At 35.8% G+C, this 20,527-nt stretch overlaps 1 protein-coding gene across 9 annotated transcripts in view; it reads left to right on the forward strand.

Annotated features, from left to right (window-relative positions):
* CAMK2D (calcium/calmodulin-dependent protein kinase II delta) overlaps positions 1–20,075 on the forward strand; it is a 291,524-nt gene extending 271,449 nt beyond the window's left edge. For 6 of the 9 annotated variants that reach the window (XM_008565789.1, XM_008565923.1, XM_008566073.1 and 3 more), the window contains 4 exons: positions 9,459–9,534; positions 14,302–14,396; positions 16,246–16,515; positions 19,331–20,075. In XM_008565789.1, coding sequence (XP_008564011.1) covers positions 9,459–9,534; positions 14,302–14,396; positions 16,246–16,475 — 401 coding nt within the window. In that variant the 3' untranslated portion in view covers positions 16,476–16,515; positions 19,331–20,075. Of the gene's footprint in view, positions 1–9,458; positions 9,535–14,301; positions 14,397–16,245; positions 16,617–19,330 lie in introns of those variants that run through there. The other 3 variants (XM_008565995.1, XM_008565711.1, XM_008566205.1) reach the window with 2 other exon arrangements.
* Positions 20,076–20,527: the final 452 nt, after the last annotated feature.

A 20,527-nucleotide genomic window follows, 5' to 3' on the forward strand; every position in this document is an offset into this window, starting at 1 on the left:
ATTATAGATGCTCTAGTACTTTTAAATGATGCATTCAGGGAGACTGGCTTCTATCATATATTTTGCATATTGACCTTTCTACTTCCCACTTTGCTAGACCTGATTTGCCCTTGCAGATTCTCTTTCAGTGATTCTAGAAGCTATGGATTGGATAATGATAGACTTTGTAATGAAAGCACAAGCTGCTATTTTTGCAGCTTCTGAAGATAAGAATTAGCTAGAAAATATGGGAATACAATGGCAGGAGACGCTGCTGCATATTCCTGGGTAGTAGTAAGATCTGCTGTGTTATGTTGTTAGCGTCTTTGTAAAGAATGGATCAAAAAGGGATATGTAGAAGTACTTAACACTTAGAAAAAAGTGAAATGACATTCTTGTTGAAATATTTATACAATATTAGTGTTAAAACAGCTTAGCTTCAACCTCATTGAGGCAACACTGGTGAAAAACATTGAAATATGGCCAAGAGCCTGTGCTAACCTGGAGACGAGGGGAAAGAGACCTTTAAAAATATTACATGGGATTCATTAAATGTGGAGGCAGAATAACATGTGTGAGTACTCTCACTATAGTAAGCTTAGTTCTTTCTCAGAAAACAAATGCAAGGACATCACACTTCAATTAATATTGTGAATGTTTTTGGTTTGGTTTGAATTTTTCTTTTTTTTTTCCCCCCAAAACTAAAAAAGGGATATGATGTTCATGTAGCAGAGAGGACATAGTCTTTAGCTCTCCCCACATTCTTAATCTAAGGGAGAACTTACAGTCTACCAATTGAATTATTCAGGAAAGTGTGGCTATACATAAACTTACCTAAGAATACACTGAGTTATATTTTTTACTAAATCCAAATTTTATGCTTTTCATAAAGGAATGGAATCATTATTAAAAGGAAACTAAATTACTTATAGGCTAAACAACAGCTCTAGAAATCATTGAAAAAATTAAAACCTAACTATCATGGTTGCACAGTATTTTAACCATTCTCAATATTTTATACTCTGGCTATTAATACCCAAGGATGGGACATTAACACTTTGACATGAACTTTTGACCTGAAAGATGAATGCCCTGTTTTGACTAAAATGTAATTTATTGGAAGGAGTAGTCCGAAGCATTACAGTACCAAGATTTGGGGAAAACTGGATTTCCTTAATAACAAAAAAAACTTTCCAAATATTTTAAAATCCTAAGTTTTATTGTCTCTTTTCTAAGTCTGATATTTTTCTTTTGAGGAAATACCTTTGACCGTCACCTTAGTTTTAATGTGGAAGGAGATGCCCCTTAAGAATGCTTAGAAGTCTTTTATCATATAAGTACATAACTTGAATGCCAGGAGACTACAATTTATAATCTTACATTCAAACAGATGATGTGAGTTTCTTAAAATCTTTTTCTTCCACGTCATCACCTCTTAACTGGAAGTGGTACCACACCTATCTGATTCATGGAATATCTTTAACACTTAAATATTCAATGGTATTCACAATGCCATGCTATTTCTAGCTTCTGCAAGTTAGCTGGGGTGGCACAACTGTTACCCAATTACTCTAAAGTGGCTGGGCTGAATTCTTTCATATAAGCAGATGTTCTATGTAACCATACATGGTTTCTTTAGGCTCTAAAACATTTATTTAAGTCATTTTTCTATGAAAATCTTTATAAATATTTTACATATTCCTTAGTTTTAAAAAAATAGTAAATGTTTTATTTTATTTTAAGATCAAAGGTAATCTTAGGAATAACATGACCATATTTTGCTGTAACAGTTATATCCTTGCAAACTTTTTAAAAAATCTAAACCTATTTACACTTATACTAAATGATCCCAATGCTAGATCTTTCTGTTAAATATTTCTTAATCATTTATTGTTAGGCCATAGCAATTTAACAGGGCTAAGAATAATGGTACTTCTTTGCCAATTAACTAACATTTTATACTTTGAAGCTACTCTGCATTATGGAGCAAAATGCAAAGATGTTTTGAGTATTTTAATTTTTTTTTTTTTTTTTTTTTTGGTAATCTTGAGAGCTTCTAGTGATTAAAGGGCTACCTAGTTGATGCTGTTGAACAGGTGACTTCTGGATAAGTGAGATTTACAGTAAGTTCTTGAAAGCATTCTTGAATAGAAATGTGATATTTGCCAGGTCTTACACTCATATTTGAGTAAAATATTATAGATTATCTAACCAATCAACTTTAGAATATTTGATAGGTTTGATTTAAAAAGCCAAAATAATGGAAATTACTCTCCCAATATTAGATAATACATTACACTAGTGTAGTAAAAATAAAATCACTGAGAAACAAGCTGTCAATTGTACAGGGGATGCCAAACATAGCTGAGTTGATAGGCACCTTTTTCTATAAAACTACCAAGAGCATGAAAATGATTCTAATTTGTATATTTGCCTAAGATAATAACTATTACCAAGGTTTATTTTTGTTAATGGTAGCATTAAAAAATACAATAAAACCATGGGGCACCCAGTTGGGTGAAACTGTTGTAATAATTAATTGCAACCCTGACCCAGTAATTAAGTATTCCGTCACCTTGCCAGAGTAAGCTCAAAAGCATTTAGGTGGTTCATTTAAGTTTACGATTTCTAAATATTGAATTAGGCACTGTGGGCTGGAAAAGAACATAGATCAGTGAATTAAATAGCAGATGGAACTTCAGCCAAATAAAGCTCCAACCCTGGCACAGCTTCCAAATTTGGTAGATAATTTGAGCAAGTCACTTAACCTCCTTGTCCTTCAAGTCCCCGGCAGCCAGGTACCCATTTCTGAGAAATGTAGAAAGAAGAAGCTAAATAGAATTATACATATGGAGAAAGAGTAGATGAGCAGACTTGCTAGGATGATTTACCCAAAAACAGCTAAACAGCAATTTTAATTGTGAAACTTTTGATCACTGAATAAGCAATCTTTAATCATAGGTTACTAAAAGATTTCAATATGTGACACTGCAGACATCCCAGTAAAGATAAATTCACAATCTAAATTCAGTTCATTTTCTAGTCCAAGTTTGAGTGTAGGCTGCTAGACTCCTGAATAGGCTTTATCATCAAGTAGTTTCACTTCAATAAACTGATTAGCCCAAAATCTAAACACCTGAAAAGCTCAAGCTCAGATAAGTTGGATATTTCTTTGCATTCAGCTCTGTTGAAAAGAAATAATGCTTAAACATTAACTGGAAATATCTAGTTTATTTTACAAGACCTTTACAGATTAAATCTGCTCTTACCCCATCATCTAAAATACTGCAAAATCATATATTGTGGTCATTCTGCTGACTCTGAAGTATCCCAGATCCAGGTGTGCCTTGGCACAGTCACATTCAGATTGCTGTCCAGTCACATCCAAGATCATTATCTACACAAGCAACATTCATCTAGTCTTTCAAAATGTACACAGTGTTTTGTATGTATTGTCTATACAGGTATTTATTTATTCATACATGTGTGCATTTGCAGACATTGACTCAGTACTAGATGTTCAAGGTATAAAATGGTCAAGTCCTGGTCATATACGTGAATGTCCTATGATAATGCAGTAAGATCACACTAAGATAAAATAGCCAGGTCTGGAGCACTCAGGAACAAAATGCAGAGCAAGTGACATTTGAGTAGAGTAATGAAGGAGATTTCCAGGCAGAAGAAACAGTAGGAGGAAAGGCACAGAATCATCAAAGAGCCAGGACTAGTTGAGGAAGAGTAAATCATAGGTTATGTGGGAGCCCAGGGGATCAAAGAGTATCAGGAGATATAGATGGAAAAATAGAGTAGCAAGAAATTTAAAACAAAGAAGTAGGGCTTTGGATTCTAGACAGTGGGGGGCGGGGGGACACTGAAAACCTTAAAAGGGCGGGGAGCAATGTCAGCTCTGTGTTACAGAGAGAGGCTTCTGGAGTAGGAAAGCTGGGCTGGGAGAAGACCTTGGAGCAGGAAGGGTTAGGAACTTCTGAGAGCCTGAATCAGAGTTGTGGCAGTGAACCTAGAGAGGAAGAAATGGCTCTGAGGAAGTCCTGGAAGAATGAAGAGGAGCTAGTAATCAACTGTATGAGGAACTGAAAGGAAAGGAGGCATCAAGGCTTTTAGTTTGGGCAACTAAGTAGGTTATGATACCATTCTCTAATATAAGAAATGCAAGAGAAGCAGCAGGTTTTGTGATACTGATGCTGAGGTTCATGTTGGGCACCCTGGTTCTGAAATGCCAGGACAACTGGTGATATTTAGAATGCAGTTAGAAATATGAATGTGTAGCCTGGAAAGATTTAAGATTTCAGTGATAGAGGTTTGGCACTGTTCAGCATGTGGTCAGAGCCAGAGGAGCGAAGGAGGTTGCCAAGGGCAAGCAGATGAGATAATGAAGAGGCTGAAGATGTCCTCTGGGAAACATCATCATAAATGCTAAGGAAAAATAATGATTCGTGGATATTGGATATGGGGGACAGAGGGAAGAGCAGAGTCCAGAAGAAACCCATGGTTTTGAGCTGGGAGACTGTTAAAATTGTGGTTCTGCTAGCAAAAATGAAGAAGTCAGGAAGAGAAAGGAGTTTGATGATCAGTTTTAGACAAGCCAAAAGGAAAAGTATTTTCTTTCATTGTCAACAAACAATAAGACATTATAAGCTGCTTTATACTTAAGCTATTTCTATTTATCAGTTTTGTATTTTTTAAATCTGATCACTGAATAAAGCAGTATCATGTATTGGGAAGGCCATTGGATTGGAAATCAGAAACCAATTAAGTTTGTTCCATACCCACTATTCACTCAAATACTTATTGAACATTTTCTATATGCTACATACTATGTTCGATGCTGAGGTTGCAATGGTGCTGTACCTGCCCCTTATCAAGTAGTAGAGGAAACCGATTAATCAAATACACACAAATAAATATGTAAATGCAATTGTACTAATTGCTTTTAAAAATCATATGTAAGATAAGTGTGAATTTCTAACATCCAGGGACCGGACCTAACATGAGGATCAAGAAAGTCTTTTTTGAAGAAATAATAGTTGAGTTGAGATCTGATAAAAGAAGTAGAAGCAAAGATGGGGGACAATTTTCTAAGAAGAGAGGACAGCATAAATGAAGGGCTGGTCATAAGAGGAAGCATGGCCATTTCAAATTGCTGAAACAAGGCAGCGTGGGTGGAGTGGAGAGGATGAGGAAAAACAGCCTTCACCCTTCAAATGGGTCTGTTGAGATGGGCAGGGTCTGGATTATGCAGGGATTTGTAGTCTGTCTTCAAGTGATTATTCTGCGAGCAATGAGAAGGCTTTAGAAGAGTTCAAATAGGAGATTGTCTGCATTTAAAAATGCCTAGCAGTACTGTATGCCAGTAAAACTTATTTTTTCTATCTAGTTATAATTTTGTATTCGTTACCCAATCTCTCCCTGTCCCCTCTCCCCTTCCCAGCCTCTAGTAACCATAATTCTACTCTCGACTTCTAAAAGTTCTATTTATTTACTTATTTATCCATTCATTTTAGCTCCCCTGTGTGAGTGAGAACATGCAGTTTTTGTCTTTCTGTGCATGACTCATTTCACGTAACATAATGTCTTACAGGCTTATCCATGTTGAGATGGCAATTTAAAACACTGGTGTAGACAGGACCCTAGAGATGCAGTGTAAGGTGAGAAGGTGACCTCAGATTGAGCCTGTAAAAGGAAGTGAAACATTTAAAGTCCAGGTGGAGAAAGAATATATGACAAATAAAGAGTAAGAACATGTGATTAGACAGTGTTAAGAAAAACAGAAGAGTTAAGTCAAAGGAGAGAGTTCCAAAGTGGTGGGAAGGAGTAATCGGCAAACTTCATACCTTTGGGCAGCGCCTATAATCTGTTTTTATCTGTTAAACAAAAAGATAATGTCCGTCTGCATATCTCAGAAGACTGTTGTGATAACCAAATCTGATGTTTGAGGAAAAGTTGAAATTTGTAAATCATTTTATTTCATAATTATTCTCAGTTTTAGGGGTTGTTTTTTTCCCCCAAGGACCATTCATGCCCTCATCTTACTTGCCCAGGCCTCCTTAGAACAAAAAAATTTGAACATGAAAATCTTCCCAATTCTTTTTCATAACTGCATGGAAATTAAGTACACTCCGCATCTGGAACTTCCCTCCCACTTGCTTTTCTCTCTTCCCTTTCCCTCACCAACCTGGAAATTCCCAGAAACTCCTTTGGCACCTGTGGGTATAGGCTCAAACATCTCAGTTCTAGAAATAAAACTACTGGGTAATCAGTTTCCCATGATTAAATGGCTAGCTATGAGGTGAAAGAAGCTTCTGGTACTCAAGGAATGCCTTACTGGTACATTCTCCCCTCATCTTGGTGTAATTCGTGACACATCACAAGCTCTCCCCACTTTGACCTCTGGAGTAGTCAGTACTTGATATTAGGGAAGAGGCCAGATGAGAGTGGTCCCTCCCCACAGAACATAGCTATTCAGGCAGCTGACACAGTGATTGTCCCTTAACCTCACAGCTAATGAGAGTAGAATTCACTAGCACCAAACCCTCATTCTAGGTCAGACGCTAGGCTTGTGGCTACAGCTCCAACCACAAGCTGACTATTATATACAAATGATTCATTTCCAGCCTTCTGCTTTCCTTTCAAGAGTCAGCTGTCATGTGCTGCCTGTGACTCACTCAAGCTTTGCCCCAGGGAAACAAGCACTCTAAAGATTCCTGAGTTCCAGGCCCCTCCTCAGCCAAGAGTCATGTTGCTTTTATGATGATGCAGCACAGAAGCATCCTGGCTAATTCCCAGTTGCTGTCCTGCCAGCTCAAGCACCATTGTTTCTGAGTGTAAGAACTAAGAGAGAAGGCAATTTGTGTTGCTTTGATTATGCAGGACAAAACTTAAGCCAATTGTGGCATGCAAAATATTGAAGAGCTAATGAGTATTTCCACAGTGGTTCAGACAGTGAGAGATGGCCAAATGCACCTCTCAATATTTCTAATTCCATGTTATGCTTATGAGGGGGTGCAGAGACTTTCAGAAACTTCAGGAAGCGATCCTGAACTTTTCACACTCTATCAACTGAGTTTTAGCCCAATAAGCCTCTGCAAAAGTGCTGATCTTATGTTCATTTCTTTCTTCTTTGTTAGTTTTTTAAAAATGACATTGTTTTCTAGACTGTGTTTTTTTTTTCTTTCCTATCAGCTGTATAACATACTAAAAAATTTGTTGGTTTTTAAATGAGGATTTCATATGAGAAGGAAGTTTTGGTAGCCACATTTTTGTACATTTCATTTTCTAAGTTCCTCTTCACGGATGTCCTTTACATTACAGAATCAGGTCAGCTGTCACAAACTTTTGCCAAATGTTCATATTATCAAGGCCACAGAGATGAATCACCTATTGCCTTACTAAATTAAGCTAAAATGCACCATTGGCAGAAACCCTAATACAGAATTATTCTCTGCTTCTACATCTGTCAGTATGTTTTCATGTTGGATATATTATTGACATTCACGAACTAAATGAACAAGGACAAGAAATGTTTTAGATGTGTGTAGGAACTAAGAAACCCTATATTATGTTATTCTGTATAAATGAAAGGTAATTATGTGACTAACTGGATTCTAACCTATATGGTAATATTTTTATATTACACACACTTGTTAGCAACAATTTTATGGACAAATTTAATAATCATATTTTTATAAGATAGTCTATTACTTGTATTTGTCATGAGGTAGTCTCATATAGTCTCAATGAAGTAAAATTAGGTTTACAGAACACTTATTTTTAAATAAGAAAATGTCACCTGGATAACCTGGAGCTTGAATGTGAATGTAAACATTTAAGTTTGTGGTTAAAATCTGCTCAGTGAAGATCTGATTCATAAAAAATGCAGACTGATTCCTTTAATTAATAAAGAACTAAAACCAGAGGTCAGCTTTTCCCATGAAGAATGGCAGCCTCCCTGCCTCACTAAGCTAGATTGGAAGTAACTTTTTGTGTTCCTCCAATCTATTTCCAGTGATTTTAAGGGAGTATCACAATATTTTTTAAAAGAAAATTTAGTAAAATGTAATTGTTAAAATATTTCATGCAATAACTTTATAAGTAAAAGAACAGTGTTCTGAAATCAAGAAAAGGTTATCATTTGTCTCAGTTGATCAAATTCACAAACTTATTGAGCATCTATTTTATAAAGACAGTTGACAAAGGTCTTTAGGTGATAAAAGAAAAAAACATATTCTTTGCACACAGGGAGTTTTAATTTAACTAGGAAGACAGGTTACACGGTGTACAAAGTTAAATGACAATTTAAAACAAGTACTAATGTGGTTTAACTAAAGAAGGTGTTAAGGTATAACATACGCATATTTGCCAAGTGATTGAAACAGGCACTCAGGCATTCAAAAAAGAGAAAGAACACTTGACACAGATGTGATTAGAAAAGAATTTACTGAATAGGTGAGATTTGAGCTGAATCAACTATTAATAATTTTACCAATTGTGAGCTGAGGATAGAAACAAATCATGGTTGGTGTTGAGTTTGACAGCTATACCAGGGGCTTCCATCTGTTTATCTGCCTGCATCTTCAGTATTGATTTGTATGTCACTTTTCCAATTTATAGAGTTTACTACAGGCCATTTATCTAAATATGATGGCCAGTCACATTATTGGCATTGTCTTTTGTAGGGTTCATTGAGCTGAGCAGTAAGGAGATACAAATAATCATTTAAAGTTGAATGTCTCAATGCAAGATATTATCTTTACTCTGAGGATAGATATATATTCCTAGAGTGATACTTTTTAAGATTATCTTTTTTAATAACACATATGTTACTGGTAAAGAGAAAAATGTTCACAAATTCAGTCAAGTTGATAAGGTAGTAAAAACTAACTTAAAAAACAAAAAACAAAAACATAGCCTTGACCTTCCAGGTAACTGTTGTTTTCTTTCTTTCTTTTTTCTTTTTTTTTTAAAAGAAGATAACTGGTAAGGGGATCTTAACCCTTGACTTGGTGTTGTCAGCACCACGCTCTCCCAAGTGAGCTAACTGGCCATCCCTTTATAGGGATCTGAACCCGTGGCCTTGCTGTTACCAGCACCACACTCTCCCAAGTTAGCCATGGGCCAGCCCAACTGTTGTTTTCTAACAAATGGAATGTAATAATGCTTCCCAAATATCCGTTTGCCCAGGAGTCACCTGAGAGTTCTGTTAAAATGCCCATTCTGGATCTGTAGGTCTGGAGTGAGACCTGAGCCTCTGTGTTTCTAACAGCTCCCAGAGGAGGTAGGTGCTGCTGGTCTGTGCACTTTGAGCAGCGAGATTGCAAAGAAAGTAAGACCACACTTGCTTCCATGAGGGATGTGTCTTAAGCAGTAATTCTCTGTTTAAGGAAAATATTAATATTATTAGAATAACATATTATATGGTCTTTGTCCTTTATTTTCACCCAACTCTTTATCTTTGCCTTTAGCACGAAAGCAAGAGATTATCAAAGTCACTGAACAATTAATCGAAGCTATCAACAATGGGGACTTTGAAGCTTACACGTGAGTAGAGGCACATTTACTTTGCTTTCATGCTTATGGCAAATGTATTTTCTATATGAATGCAATATATATCAATTCATGTATATTTGACTCCAGGTTTGATATGTCAACAATAGTCTTATTTCAAGGTATAAATGACTAAGTGCCCCCAGGAAAGAAATAAATGTATATAAGATTTCAGAAAGAGAAGACCTGACTTCTAATCCAAGGATTGGGGATATCTTTGTAAATGCACAGATGTGTAACTACCCACAGATCCATATGAGAGAAGGGCATTCCAGGCAGAGCAATCCATGTGAGCAAGATATAAAAACCAAGAGAGCACATAAAAAAGTACATTCTGGTTTAAGAAAGGGTTTTACTTGAAGTTCTGCAGAGGTGCCAGGACAAAGAATGAGATAAGGAGGTGACATCAAGCAGGCTTCTCCCTTCTTAACCAGTGCAGCTCAACCTTATGTGCATCTCTCTTGTGTGTTTGTCACTTAAGAAAATTTTTATTTGAAGAAGGTGTTCTGTTGCTTAAAGTTTATAAACTACTGGATCATAAGGTATATAAAGGAAATTAATTTACTCAAATAAAAATAAATCTTTCAATTTAAATAAGGCATGAAGGCTTATTTCACAAAGTATGTGTGTCAATGAGTTAGCTATTTGGGGATAAAAATCCATCTAAGCCCTTCTTTTATACCATACTACAAAGTAGTCCCACTCTAGTGAAAGAGTTAAAAGCAAAAAGAAGAGATTAAATCTGATCTCTGGTTAGAAACATCTTTTTCGGTTTAAAAGCAAGGGAAATAATCATAAATGAGAAGATAAAACAATTAGTCTACTTGTATAATTTAATAAAAAAGCCAAAAATAAAACTAAGGCCCAAATAATAAACTTAAAAAAATATTTGCAATATATGTCAAAAGTTAATTTTTATATTGAGTGGATAAGATTGAAAAGTAGAAAAATAGGTAAAGGTAATGAATTGACTGTTAGCAGAAGAGGAAAAATAAATGACAAGTAAACTAATAAAAGCATATTCATGTCTACTAATTAAGTGTATGCAAATCTGATTGCAAGATCATTTTCTGTCTATTAGATGAGCAAGGATAAACAGTCTGCTGACAACCAGAGAGGCATAGATACTGCTGGGCAGTGATGACTTCCCTACCCTGGGGGAACAGAGCACAAAGGAGCACAAACTTTCGGGATGGTGGTGGTGGTGGTGGCAGGGGTGGGGAAGTTAGTTAGTATATCCCAGAAAGACTTTATAGAGATTCGCTTATAGTTCTACTTATAAGAATTTCACATAAGGTTGGATTTTGAAACGAAAGCATGAACAAAAATTTATGAACAAAGATACATATTGAAGCAATAATTATAATAGTAAAAAATTAGGAACAACATTATGGTAACAATTAAGTAATCTTTGATGCCTTTAGTGCAAGAGTTTGCCAGTTTCTAGTAATCTGGCAAAATACTTATGTTTTTTTCTGAAAATAAAGAAAGATATAAAAGACTGTACATAGTTATTACAAGTACATAAGAAAAAAAGCATTAAAAGTGGAATGAAAAATACCAAATTGGGGCCGGCCCGGTGGCGCACTGCCACAGTGCGCCGCTTGGGAGCGCGGCGGCGCTCCCGCCGAGGGTTCGGATCCCACATACAGACCGGTTCCCGCTCACTGGCTGAGCGAGGTGCGGGCACAACACTGAGGATTGCGATCCCGTTGCCGGTCCCAGTCTGGTACAGGCGCGACACTGAGGGTTGCGATCCGTTGCCGGACACGAAAAAAGACAAAAAGAAAAAGAAAAATACCAAATTGGCTTTAGAAAAGAAAAAAAATTTATCTCTATGAGAGATGAAATTATATGTGAATTTTTTCGTGCTTTTTTCCTATTCTTTCCAAATTTTATATAAGCAGATATTACTTTTATCATTAGTTACAAATAGTAGCCAAATAAAAACATGGAACTAATTGTCAGAACTAAATTAAATGCAGGAGCTATTTCTTTTTTTTTTTTTTTTTTTTTTTTTTTTTTTTTTGTCTTTTTTCATGTCCGGCAATGGATTGCAACCCTCAGTGTCGCGTCCGTACCGGACCAGGACCGGCAACGGGACTGGAACCCTCAGTGTTGCGTCCACACCTCGCTCAGCCAGTGAGCGGGAACCAGTCTGTATGTGGGATCCGAACCCTTGGCGGGAGCGCCACCACACTCCCAAGCGGCGCACTGTAGCAGTGCGCCACCGGGCTGGCCCTGCAGGAGCTATTTCTAATAAATTAAATGTGGGTGCATATACATACAAATACATGCATATACATGTACATGTATGTGTAAGTATCAATTCTTTAACATGAACTAATAAAGTATACTTGGAATAAAAGAAATAGTAAAAAACTGAGTTTAAAGGAGGTCTCTATTAAAGAGTTGTTTATATCTCTGCCATAGAAACTGTTCTCTTTTATTCTTTTTGCTGTTATAACCTTGTTAGACCCATGTGATTCTCCAAAGAATAAGAATATTCTTTAAAAAAAAAAAAAATCTCCTTTTGCAATAGCATTTCCCTTTGGAATGGTAAAAGTGTGTTTTGTTGTTGGTTTTAGTTCAGGGACAGGGAGCAATTGTATCCAGGCAAAAGTAGGGTATTTCTTATCTCCCGGACAGTTTTAAAGTAGGGTATTTTAAATAATGCAGTACCTTGGGATCACATCAGTTCATGAATCACTTTGCCTCTGGAGGCCTGCATCCTGGCCTGATTTTGTACTTTCAGGACTTTCACTTCGGAGCTTTTTGGATGGTAGAATATATTTGCGTAGCTCTGTCACCTGGTCCTTAGAACCCCTGCTTAGAACATACACACCCACATCAAGTGGCAGCTTTATGAATTTTTTATTAATCCAAATCCTGTTATAGGAGATAGATAGATGTTAGATAGAAAGATAGATAGATGAGAGAGAAAGCATGAACAGATTAATAGATTTTGAAATATTTTGACTCTTGATGGCTGGGTAAAAAGATCCATCATAGCACAGTGATTCCCAGATGATCTTAGTGCTGATGTAAGTTAGTAAGAAATTTTGGTTCACTGATATTGACAACCAAAAACCATATTTATAGAGGAAATAATAGCCCCTGGCAGAATAAATTCCTGTTACCATAGGAACACTGTGCTTCCCATCTTGCTCCTAAAAAGAGATTATATATATTTGACTTTATGCTTAAAAATACCTGCCCAGCAGGCAGTCTGAGGTGAAGTTTGAAATCCCTACCCACACCCAGCCACCCCTCTTTAAGGCTGTCTTTACCACAAAGAATAGCCATTGTGAATTTCTATTTAGAAGTATTTTTTTTAAAACACCAATTCCACATTGTATGACCAATATTGGCCTTTGAAGAACCACAGTGAGCCAGATTTTTGAAATTCATAGTTCTATTGAACAGTTAAGAGAATGTGCTCCCTAATGGGGAGTTTCCATATGAAATTAGGTGTTGCCCCATCCACTGTATTGCCCTTTGGGGCAAGTTAACAAACAGACCCAAATCCTTTGATTTGTACTCCTTTTATCTACCTTGTGAACCGCCACTAATTCTTTAAATCCAGATTTTGTCACCTTCTCTGAGAAGCCTACCCTGATCACTACAGGCCGAATGAAATATTTCTTCCTCTCTGTTTCCATGGGACTTGCATACCAATCCCACTGAGCCAGCGCTCACTTTATCAAACAACAAACCATCATTCCTCAAATGTGCCCTGCATTTGCACAGAACTACACCAGGATAACAGCTGCCCGCCTCCTGCCCACCACCTTCCACACACCTGGATAACTCTTAATCATTCTTAAAAGCCCAGCTCAAATTTTCTTTCTCTCTTAAATCTTTTCTGTTCACTGTCTATTAGTAATCTGCGTTTTGAGAACTTTGCATTTACGTCTATTCTAGTATTGGTTATTGTGTTATAACTGCTTGTTTCAAAGGATATCCACTACCTAGTAAGTGTTTAACAATTCTCTGTTGAACAAATAAACTTTAAAGAAAGCTCATTGGCTTTTCCTGAATATTTAAAATTGTGTACCCCTTTGTTGAATCATGTCTCTAGGATTAAAAAGAAAACTAGTATTTGCATTTGAATCTCCTATTAATTTTATTTTAAAAGTGAAATAAAATTTAAACACAAGCTTAGTTAAGTCTTGTGGACATTGCCAGGAAGTATAGGATGTGATACCTTCCTACAAATCAATTATAATATAGATGTTTGTCATGAATGTAGAAGGTGTGGTCCAACAAAAATTATTCCAAAACTGTTTTACTTCAGAACCAAAGATGGTCTTATAGGACTAGAGAGTGTCTGGGACTATAGGACTTGGAGAATATTTTTAAGATAAATTTATTTATTTTATTACATTTATGTACATATGTATAAATATATATTTATTTTACTGTAAGTCAATATTTAGAAAAACTGGAAAAAACTGGAGAATTCACCTTGGAAATAAAAAAGTAGAGAATTTAAAAAGGCTATTCTTATAGTATTACAGGTTATCATCTGTTCAAACTGGTTTAGTTTGTCCCTATTAGAGTTCTCTGCAAAATGCCTTTATGGAATCCACTCCTCGATCCACCTTGCCAAGATCTGTAATAAAAATTTTATATTTTTAGTGTTGTTTTTTAGAAGGTCTTTCTTTCATTGACTGATAAATAAAAACGTTTACACATGAAACCACAAAATACATTAATACATTTATTTATTGGTTATCTTCATTATTTTTCTTCCTACAGAAAAATCTGTGACCCAGGCCTTACTGCTTTTGAACCTGAAGCTCTGGGTAATTTAGTGGAAGGGATGGACTTTCACCGATTCTACTTTGAAAATGGTACATTTATTCTAAATTTAAAAGCATGCCTTTACCAACTACACTTTGAATTTCTCCCAAATTGGCAGATTCCCTGGCTCTTTAATGCAATGAAAAATTTTACCTTCATTCAGCATTTTATACCATAAAATTTTTTTGTATTTTAAATTAAAAAAATATATATATGACAGGGTTAAAAGTTTTGGAGTGTTTTGAAAAATATCTGACTTTGTATGAAAACTAATATTGACTGAATACACCCCCTATAAATCCCAGTAAATGTATAATACAAGCTGCAAAACGAATTACCAAAAAATGTGTTATTTCAAGTTCTCATAAAACTGTTTATGTAGAAAAAAAATAAAAGAAACCACAGCACGCCAGAATAGTCAACATAGAAGAGTGCTTTTCAAGTGTATTTGCTGCTTATTTTCAAAGTAAAATGTAAATGAAGATGAGTAATCAGGTAAATATTTCAATCAAATTGCAAAAATTTTAGTGGTCTCAGGGGAAGCATTTCAGAGCAGTTGACTAAAGAAGTTTCTCCTGCAGAAATCCTTCAGATGATAAAGAAAATATAAACCAGAAATTCCCTTTACTCTTCTCCTTCCACCTGATGGCATTAAACATTATGCTGTGTTTACATGATGCATAAAGTGAATTCACTCTTTTTGCAGTGAAATCTTGTTGAATTGAAGAAGACTTGTAGTAATGATTAGAATAATCAAACTCATTTTCAGTAATTACAAGCATTCTTATATTGGCCTTGGCATGGATTTTTAAGTAAAATGTACTGAATGAATTGCTTTTTCTTATATGCACTAGGCATTTGCAAACAAATAAACAAAAAGAATTATGTGATAAATTCACCTTAACAAAGCTTCAGTAAATGTTCTCATATTCTCTGTATTCCAGCTCTCTGGTCGACAACTTCTCATAATGTTTTGTCCGACTGACTTTCAATCGACACTGTTTCATCTATAGTAGAAGACTTAATTAACCTATTATATTTTAACCTATTTCAGTATCACACTAAACACCGTTAGGTTCCTGTTTTAAGTAATTTCAATAGGTATTTTCTGAGAATGAGCATCATGTTTGGATAACAGCTAAAATAGTTCAGCCTGTTCTAGTGATCAAAGAAAGAAACATAATCAGTAAGTAGTGTGCACTAAATCCTCATATCTTTTGATGATTGAATAATTAGAATGGGTAGCTACTGTCAAACAACAGAGGCTGGAGCCTACTGAGGGCTACTCAGTCAAAAGAAAGAGCTGGAAGCTTAGAACAGGACTATATAAACAACAACAAATTTTGGATTTTTACTAGATGATCACATCTGGACGATCATGGAATAGACTCTAGAGACAGTGATCGCTATACTTGATTCTTGATATTTTTCCTTTGTCCTATGTACTTCACCAACTAATAAAACCAACACCACCACAAGATATCCTGTCAACGGCACCAGCAGTTTGTTCATTGAAAAGACAGCAACTGCTTTGTGCATCTGGTACAGGCTTTATTCACCTCTATTTATATTATGGCTTCTGTTTCTAACCACTTCCCATTATAAATAAATACATCTCTCCAACTTTTATCCCCAATCAATCAAAAGTTCCAGAGAAGCATACCGATTGCCTATATGGGGAATCAGAGAAAAAACTGTATCCACTTTTGCTCTTTCTCTTATCCTTTATACTTTGTACAGTGCCCAGCACTTGTTTAGTGCAAATAGTTAATAGATCAGTTAATTGATTAATGAGTGAATGAATAACATTCCATGCATTGATCTCAGCTGAATTTATTACTGGTTTTGACTTGTCTTACATGGAAACAAAGTTTTGCTTTTCATGTTGTTTTCTTTCAGCTTTAAAAAGCAATAAACCAATCCACACCATCATCTTGAACCCTCATGTACATCTGGTAGGGGACGATGCTGCCTGCATAGCGTACATTAGGCTCACACAGTACATGGATGGCAGTGGAATGCCAAAGACAATGCAGTCAGAGGAGACCCGTGTGTGGCACCGCCGGGATGGAAAGTGGCAGAATGTTCATTTTCATCGCTCTGGGTCACCAACAGTACCCATCAAGTAAATATTTCCAGGCTGTCAACTTCTTTGTTAATATACCCATGGTCAGCTCCTTCTACTTATTCATTGTTAATAGTATGACATATGTTGTTTAATGCTAATGGTTGATTGCATTGGTGGAGATAAATACCTTTGTGGGAAAAGTCTATGATTCTCTGGAAAGGTCAATCAGACCAGCCACTTGTGGGTTGAAACTTGCCATAGAGCAGAATAGGATAGTTATTGATAAGAACTAGAGACTACCCTATCAAGCTGATTTCTCATAAGGTTAAATCAGGAAGGTTCATGTAATCAGGCAAAACATTTGTGACTTCATTTTCACAGTTGACAGAGGAAGGGGATGTGGGAGGAAAATACAGGGAGGATTTCTCAAGTGGTCAATATCCTGTGAAGAGCTTCATTTCATGGATTATCCCCTGGGGCTCAGGTACAGATATTAGGGAAAATTTATAAAAGACAGCATTTAAAAAGCAAATATCAGGTATTGCAGTGTCTTTCTCACCTCACTACTCTACCTCCGATGCCGTGTTTGCTCTTCCAGTCAATAACTAATGTTTACTGCACATCTCCTAGGTGCTTAACTTGTGCCAGATACAAGCGAGGTAAAAGATGTTGCCCTCAAAGAACATACACTCTAGTTTAGACAGGAACTCATCGATTATACCAAAAAAAATATGTAATAATGTTTATAATCAATTTCAGAGTAGAGTGAAGTGAATGACCAATGTAGCAAACTGTTGATAGCAGTTTGGAAGTATACTTTATGTGTAAAATAGAATTTTAGACAAGATCTTAGATGATAAGTCAAATTTGGAGACATAGAAAGATAGAACAAAGGGAAGAGTGTCCCTGCTAAAGGAGCATCATGAACAAAAATACAGTGTCAGGACTTTAGCTTAATATGATAGAACATTATGTGTAAGGAAGGCTGGCTACACCTGGAGTAAAGGAGAATAATGGGAAATAGATTGCATCAGTAACGCGGGGTGAGCTGAAAACAAGAAGGGCAGTTCGGAGTCAGTTAGTAGAAGTACGGTCCACTGCTGATCTCTTTCCAAATTCTCTCATCAGGATCACCTGTTAACATTTTGGGGTATGGATTGGGGGGTCAAGTTCATACAAACAGCCATTCAACTTACTCCAGTAAATTCATCATGATTTCTGAGCTTGACAACATACCACAGTGATTTTCAAAGGCCTTCAATAGCCTTCCTAATTATATATCACTGTTGGATTTGTAAAAAGTGCGTCAACAAGAACAACAATAGGTTGTTGAAAAAAGAAATTCATTCCAAAAACAGTAGCTATGTAATTGAGAAAGACACAAAAAGAATATGAAGATAATAAAGACACCAACCAATTTTTGTGCCTTTGTGTGTGTGTGTTTTTTTTTTTTAACTCCAAAGAGGTACAGAACAAATTGCCAGCTAATATAGAAGGGATTACATTCATACAGTGCTAAGGGGTTAGGTTTTTCTGCAATTCCCTGAAGCATTTATGCGATAGAGCCTGTTTAAGAAAACTTCATTTTATGCCAGGTGGTTTACATGGGGCTTCTTTTATTAGGCCGCCCTGTATTCCAAATGGGAAAGAAACTTCTCAGGGTTACCTCTTTCTGGCAAAACATCTAAGGCCTGAAAACCATTCACATATGGGTTTTGTAAGTAACATTCTACTCCATGATACTTAGTGATTGGAGCTAATGACTGAAAAGCTGAATGGCTGTTTTTCTTCTCTTCGAGGGTATTTTCTCTTGTATTATATTTAATGAAAAACATACAAGGTCTTTGAAAATTCATGGCAATTTTGCATGAGCTCTTGAGTCTAATGTTCAGCCCCACTGTTTGACATAACCCTTATTTTAAAGGTAGTAAATGCTGAGAACCTTTTTTTTCAGCATACGGATTGTGTCATTTTAGAATCCTGGAATTCTTGCATCAAAAGTCAGTCATGTCTGGGTCAATTCAGATAACTCTCAATTGTGCAGACCTGATTTATATTAAGACCTTTGATGTCTTACTGTTTTTCAAGAGGTTGCAATTCCTGTAAGCAGTTGGCTAAGGTTAATATGTAAATTAATTGGCTGTGCCTGATTGAGTATAATGGTACTTGACCATGAGGAAAAGTTGCAGGATAAAGTCTAGCTGAATCTTAAAACTCATGAAGTGGGTAATTCCAGAGGATAATTGAAAGTTGACTGTAATTAACTTCATGCCTGTGTTATTTTTAAAGATTTGTTTCTTAAACTTGGGTTAGAAAGATTCAGATATGTGTGGTGCTGTTGGGAATATTTTCTCCATTTAAATCACTGAACTTTGTCAGAGCTTTCAAGAAATAGTGTTCCCAGCTGCTGCTTTTAAGAAAGGAGACCTCCAAATAAAAAATAATAATCATAATGTTTTCTCTACTTTTGAGGATATATTCCTTGTTATAATCACTTCTAGGTTTGATTTCTCAAAGAGTCTAAGAATAATGACATAAGCTAAGGATGAACTTGAACTTTGAGTCTATTTCAAATTATAATATTTATTAATTTGCCTAGTAAATATAAGTGCTTAAAATGTATATTTAGATTTAATAATGTAATTGAAGTCTGTGTCCCTATCTTTTTATTTTTAGCTTAGCTTTGTGTGAACAAATTAATATAATTAATACCGATTTCCTACTTTAATATTTTCTTTAACATTGTGTATTTTATCTTGAAACGATGACAAGCAAAGATCTTTTATATGTACTGTTTTCAATCTGCTCTTTAGCTGAGTTATAAAATTGTAGGCTAGTCACATCTATGGCAAAGTGATTTGATGATATTTTGTGAAACAATATGACTTATTTCCTCCTCCCCCTTTCTCCTTTCAGCTAACTATCGACAGTGCCACTTCTGCATCCTCTGTTCTCAAGGCACCTGGATGGTAACCCTGGGCCGTCCTCTTCTCTTCATGCATGTTTCTGAGTGCATGAAGTTGTGAAGGTCCTACATGTAATGCATATGTGATGCATCATCTTATCATATATTCCTTCCTATACATTGTTTACACTTCAACTACAGGGATGTTCCATGCAAACTTCAATTGTTGTTGGCAAACAATAGGGGGCGGTCAGACAAAAAAAATTCCACAATAATCCAAGTACAACCTATACATCTGTTTATGCCAAGATTTAACAAACTTAAAAATTATTGTTCTCTGGATGATGGTTTGTAAGAGAAATGTAAATTTTTTAGAACTCTTTGCTGTCAATCAGTTTTGGCTTTTTTTTTTTTTTTCCCTTAAAAAGCAAAAAAGTATACCTTCAGTTTCCTTGTGTAATCCTGGTTGAAATGAATGTTTTCATGGAAAGCTTTGTTGTTTAAAAATTGAAGTTGGTTGATATGTGGGCAAAATCACTTATGAACGTAAAAGCAAGAACAGTTCTTTTGCTACCATCTAAAGCCATGTTTTTGGTCAAACTGTGTCAACTGGAAAAAGTCACATTATTATTTATGAGTTTGATTGCTTTAGGATATACTCACATTGTTCTGGTGAATTTGCTGAATTGGATTTTTTTTTTTCCTCTCTCAAATCTATGCTCTGTTTTCTTCATTTTATCCTATTTCTTGTTCCTTTTGTTTACTTTTTAAAAATTTTTCTTTTGTCTTCATTCTTTTCTTTTTTATTTCTTCTTTTTTGGCTGGCAGTAAGAAAAGAATAAAAGTGAAATTTGCCTGATGAAGGTAAAATAAAAAACAAGGCCTTTTGGAGGTAGCTAAACTAGCACTTTTGATCATCTTCAGGGCCCACAAAAATGTTGTCAAGATTTTAAAGATTATTTCTTCTTAGGTTCTAGTTTGGACTTAGGTATCCTACTATGTTGGAGGTATTAGCTTTGTTTAAGCCTAGGATAAAAGCAAGTAAGTTCCTACTGTAACTGCAATGTGTCTTACTGATTGGGGCAACTGCAAGGAGAATACCAAGTTCATTGCTGATCAGTTTTCTGCAAATGCACTCATTTCCACCTTGTGGAATGCTGGGGCCCCTCCTACATCATTTCTAGTTAGTTTTCTATAGTTAGAGATGC

Source organism: Galeopterus variegatus, unplaced genomic scaffold (genome assembly GCF_000696425.1).
Source record: "Galeopterus variegatus unplaced genomic scaffold, G_variegatus-3.0.2 Scaffold2, whole genome shotgun sequence".
Taxonomy (NCBI): Eukaryota; Metazoa; Chordata; class Mammalia; order Dermoptera; family Cynocephalidae; genus Galeopterus; species Galeopterus variegatus.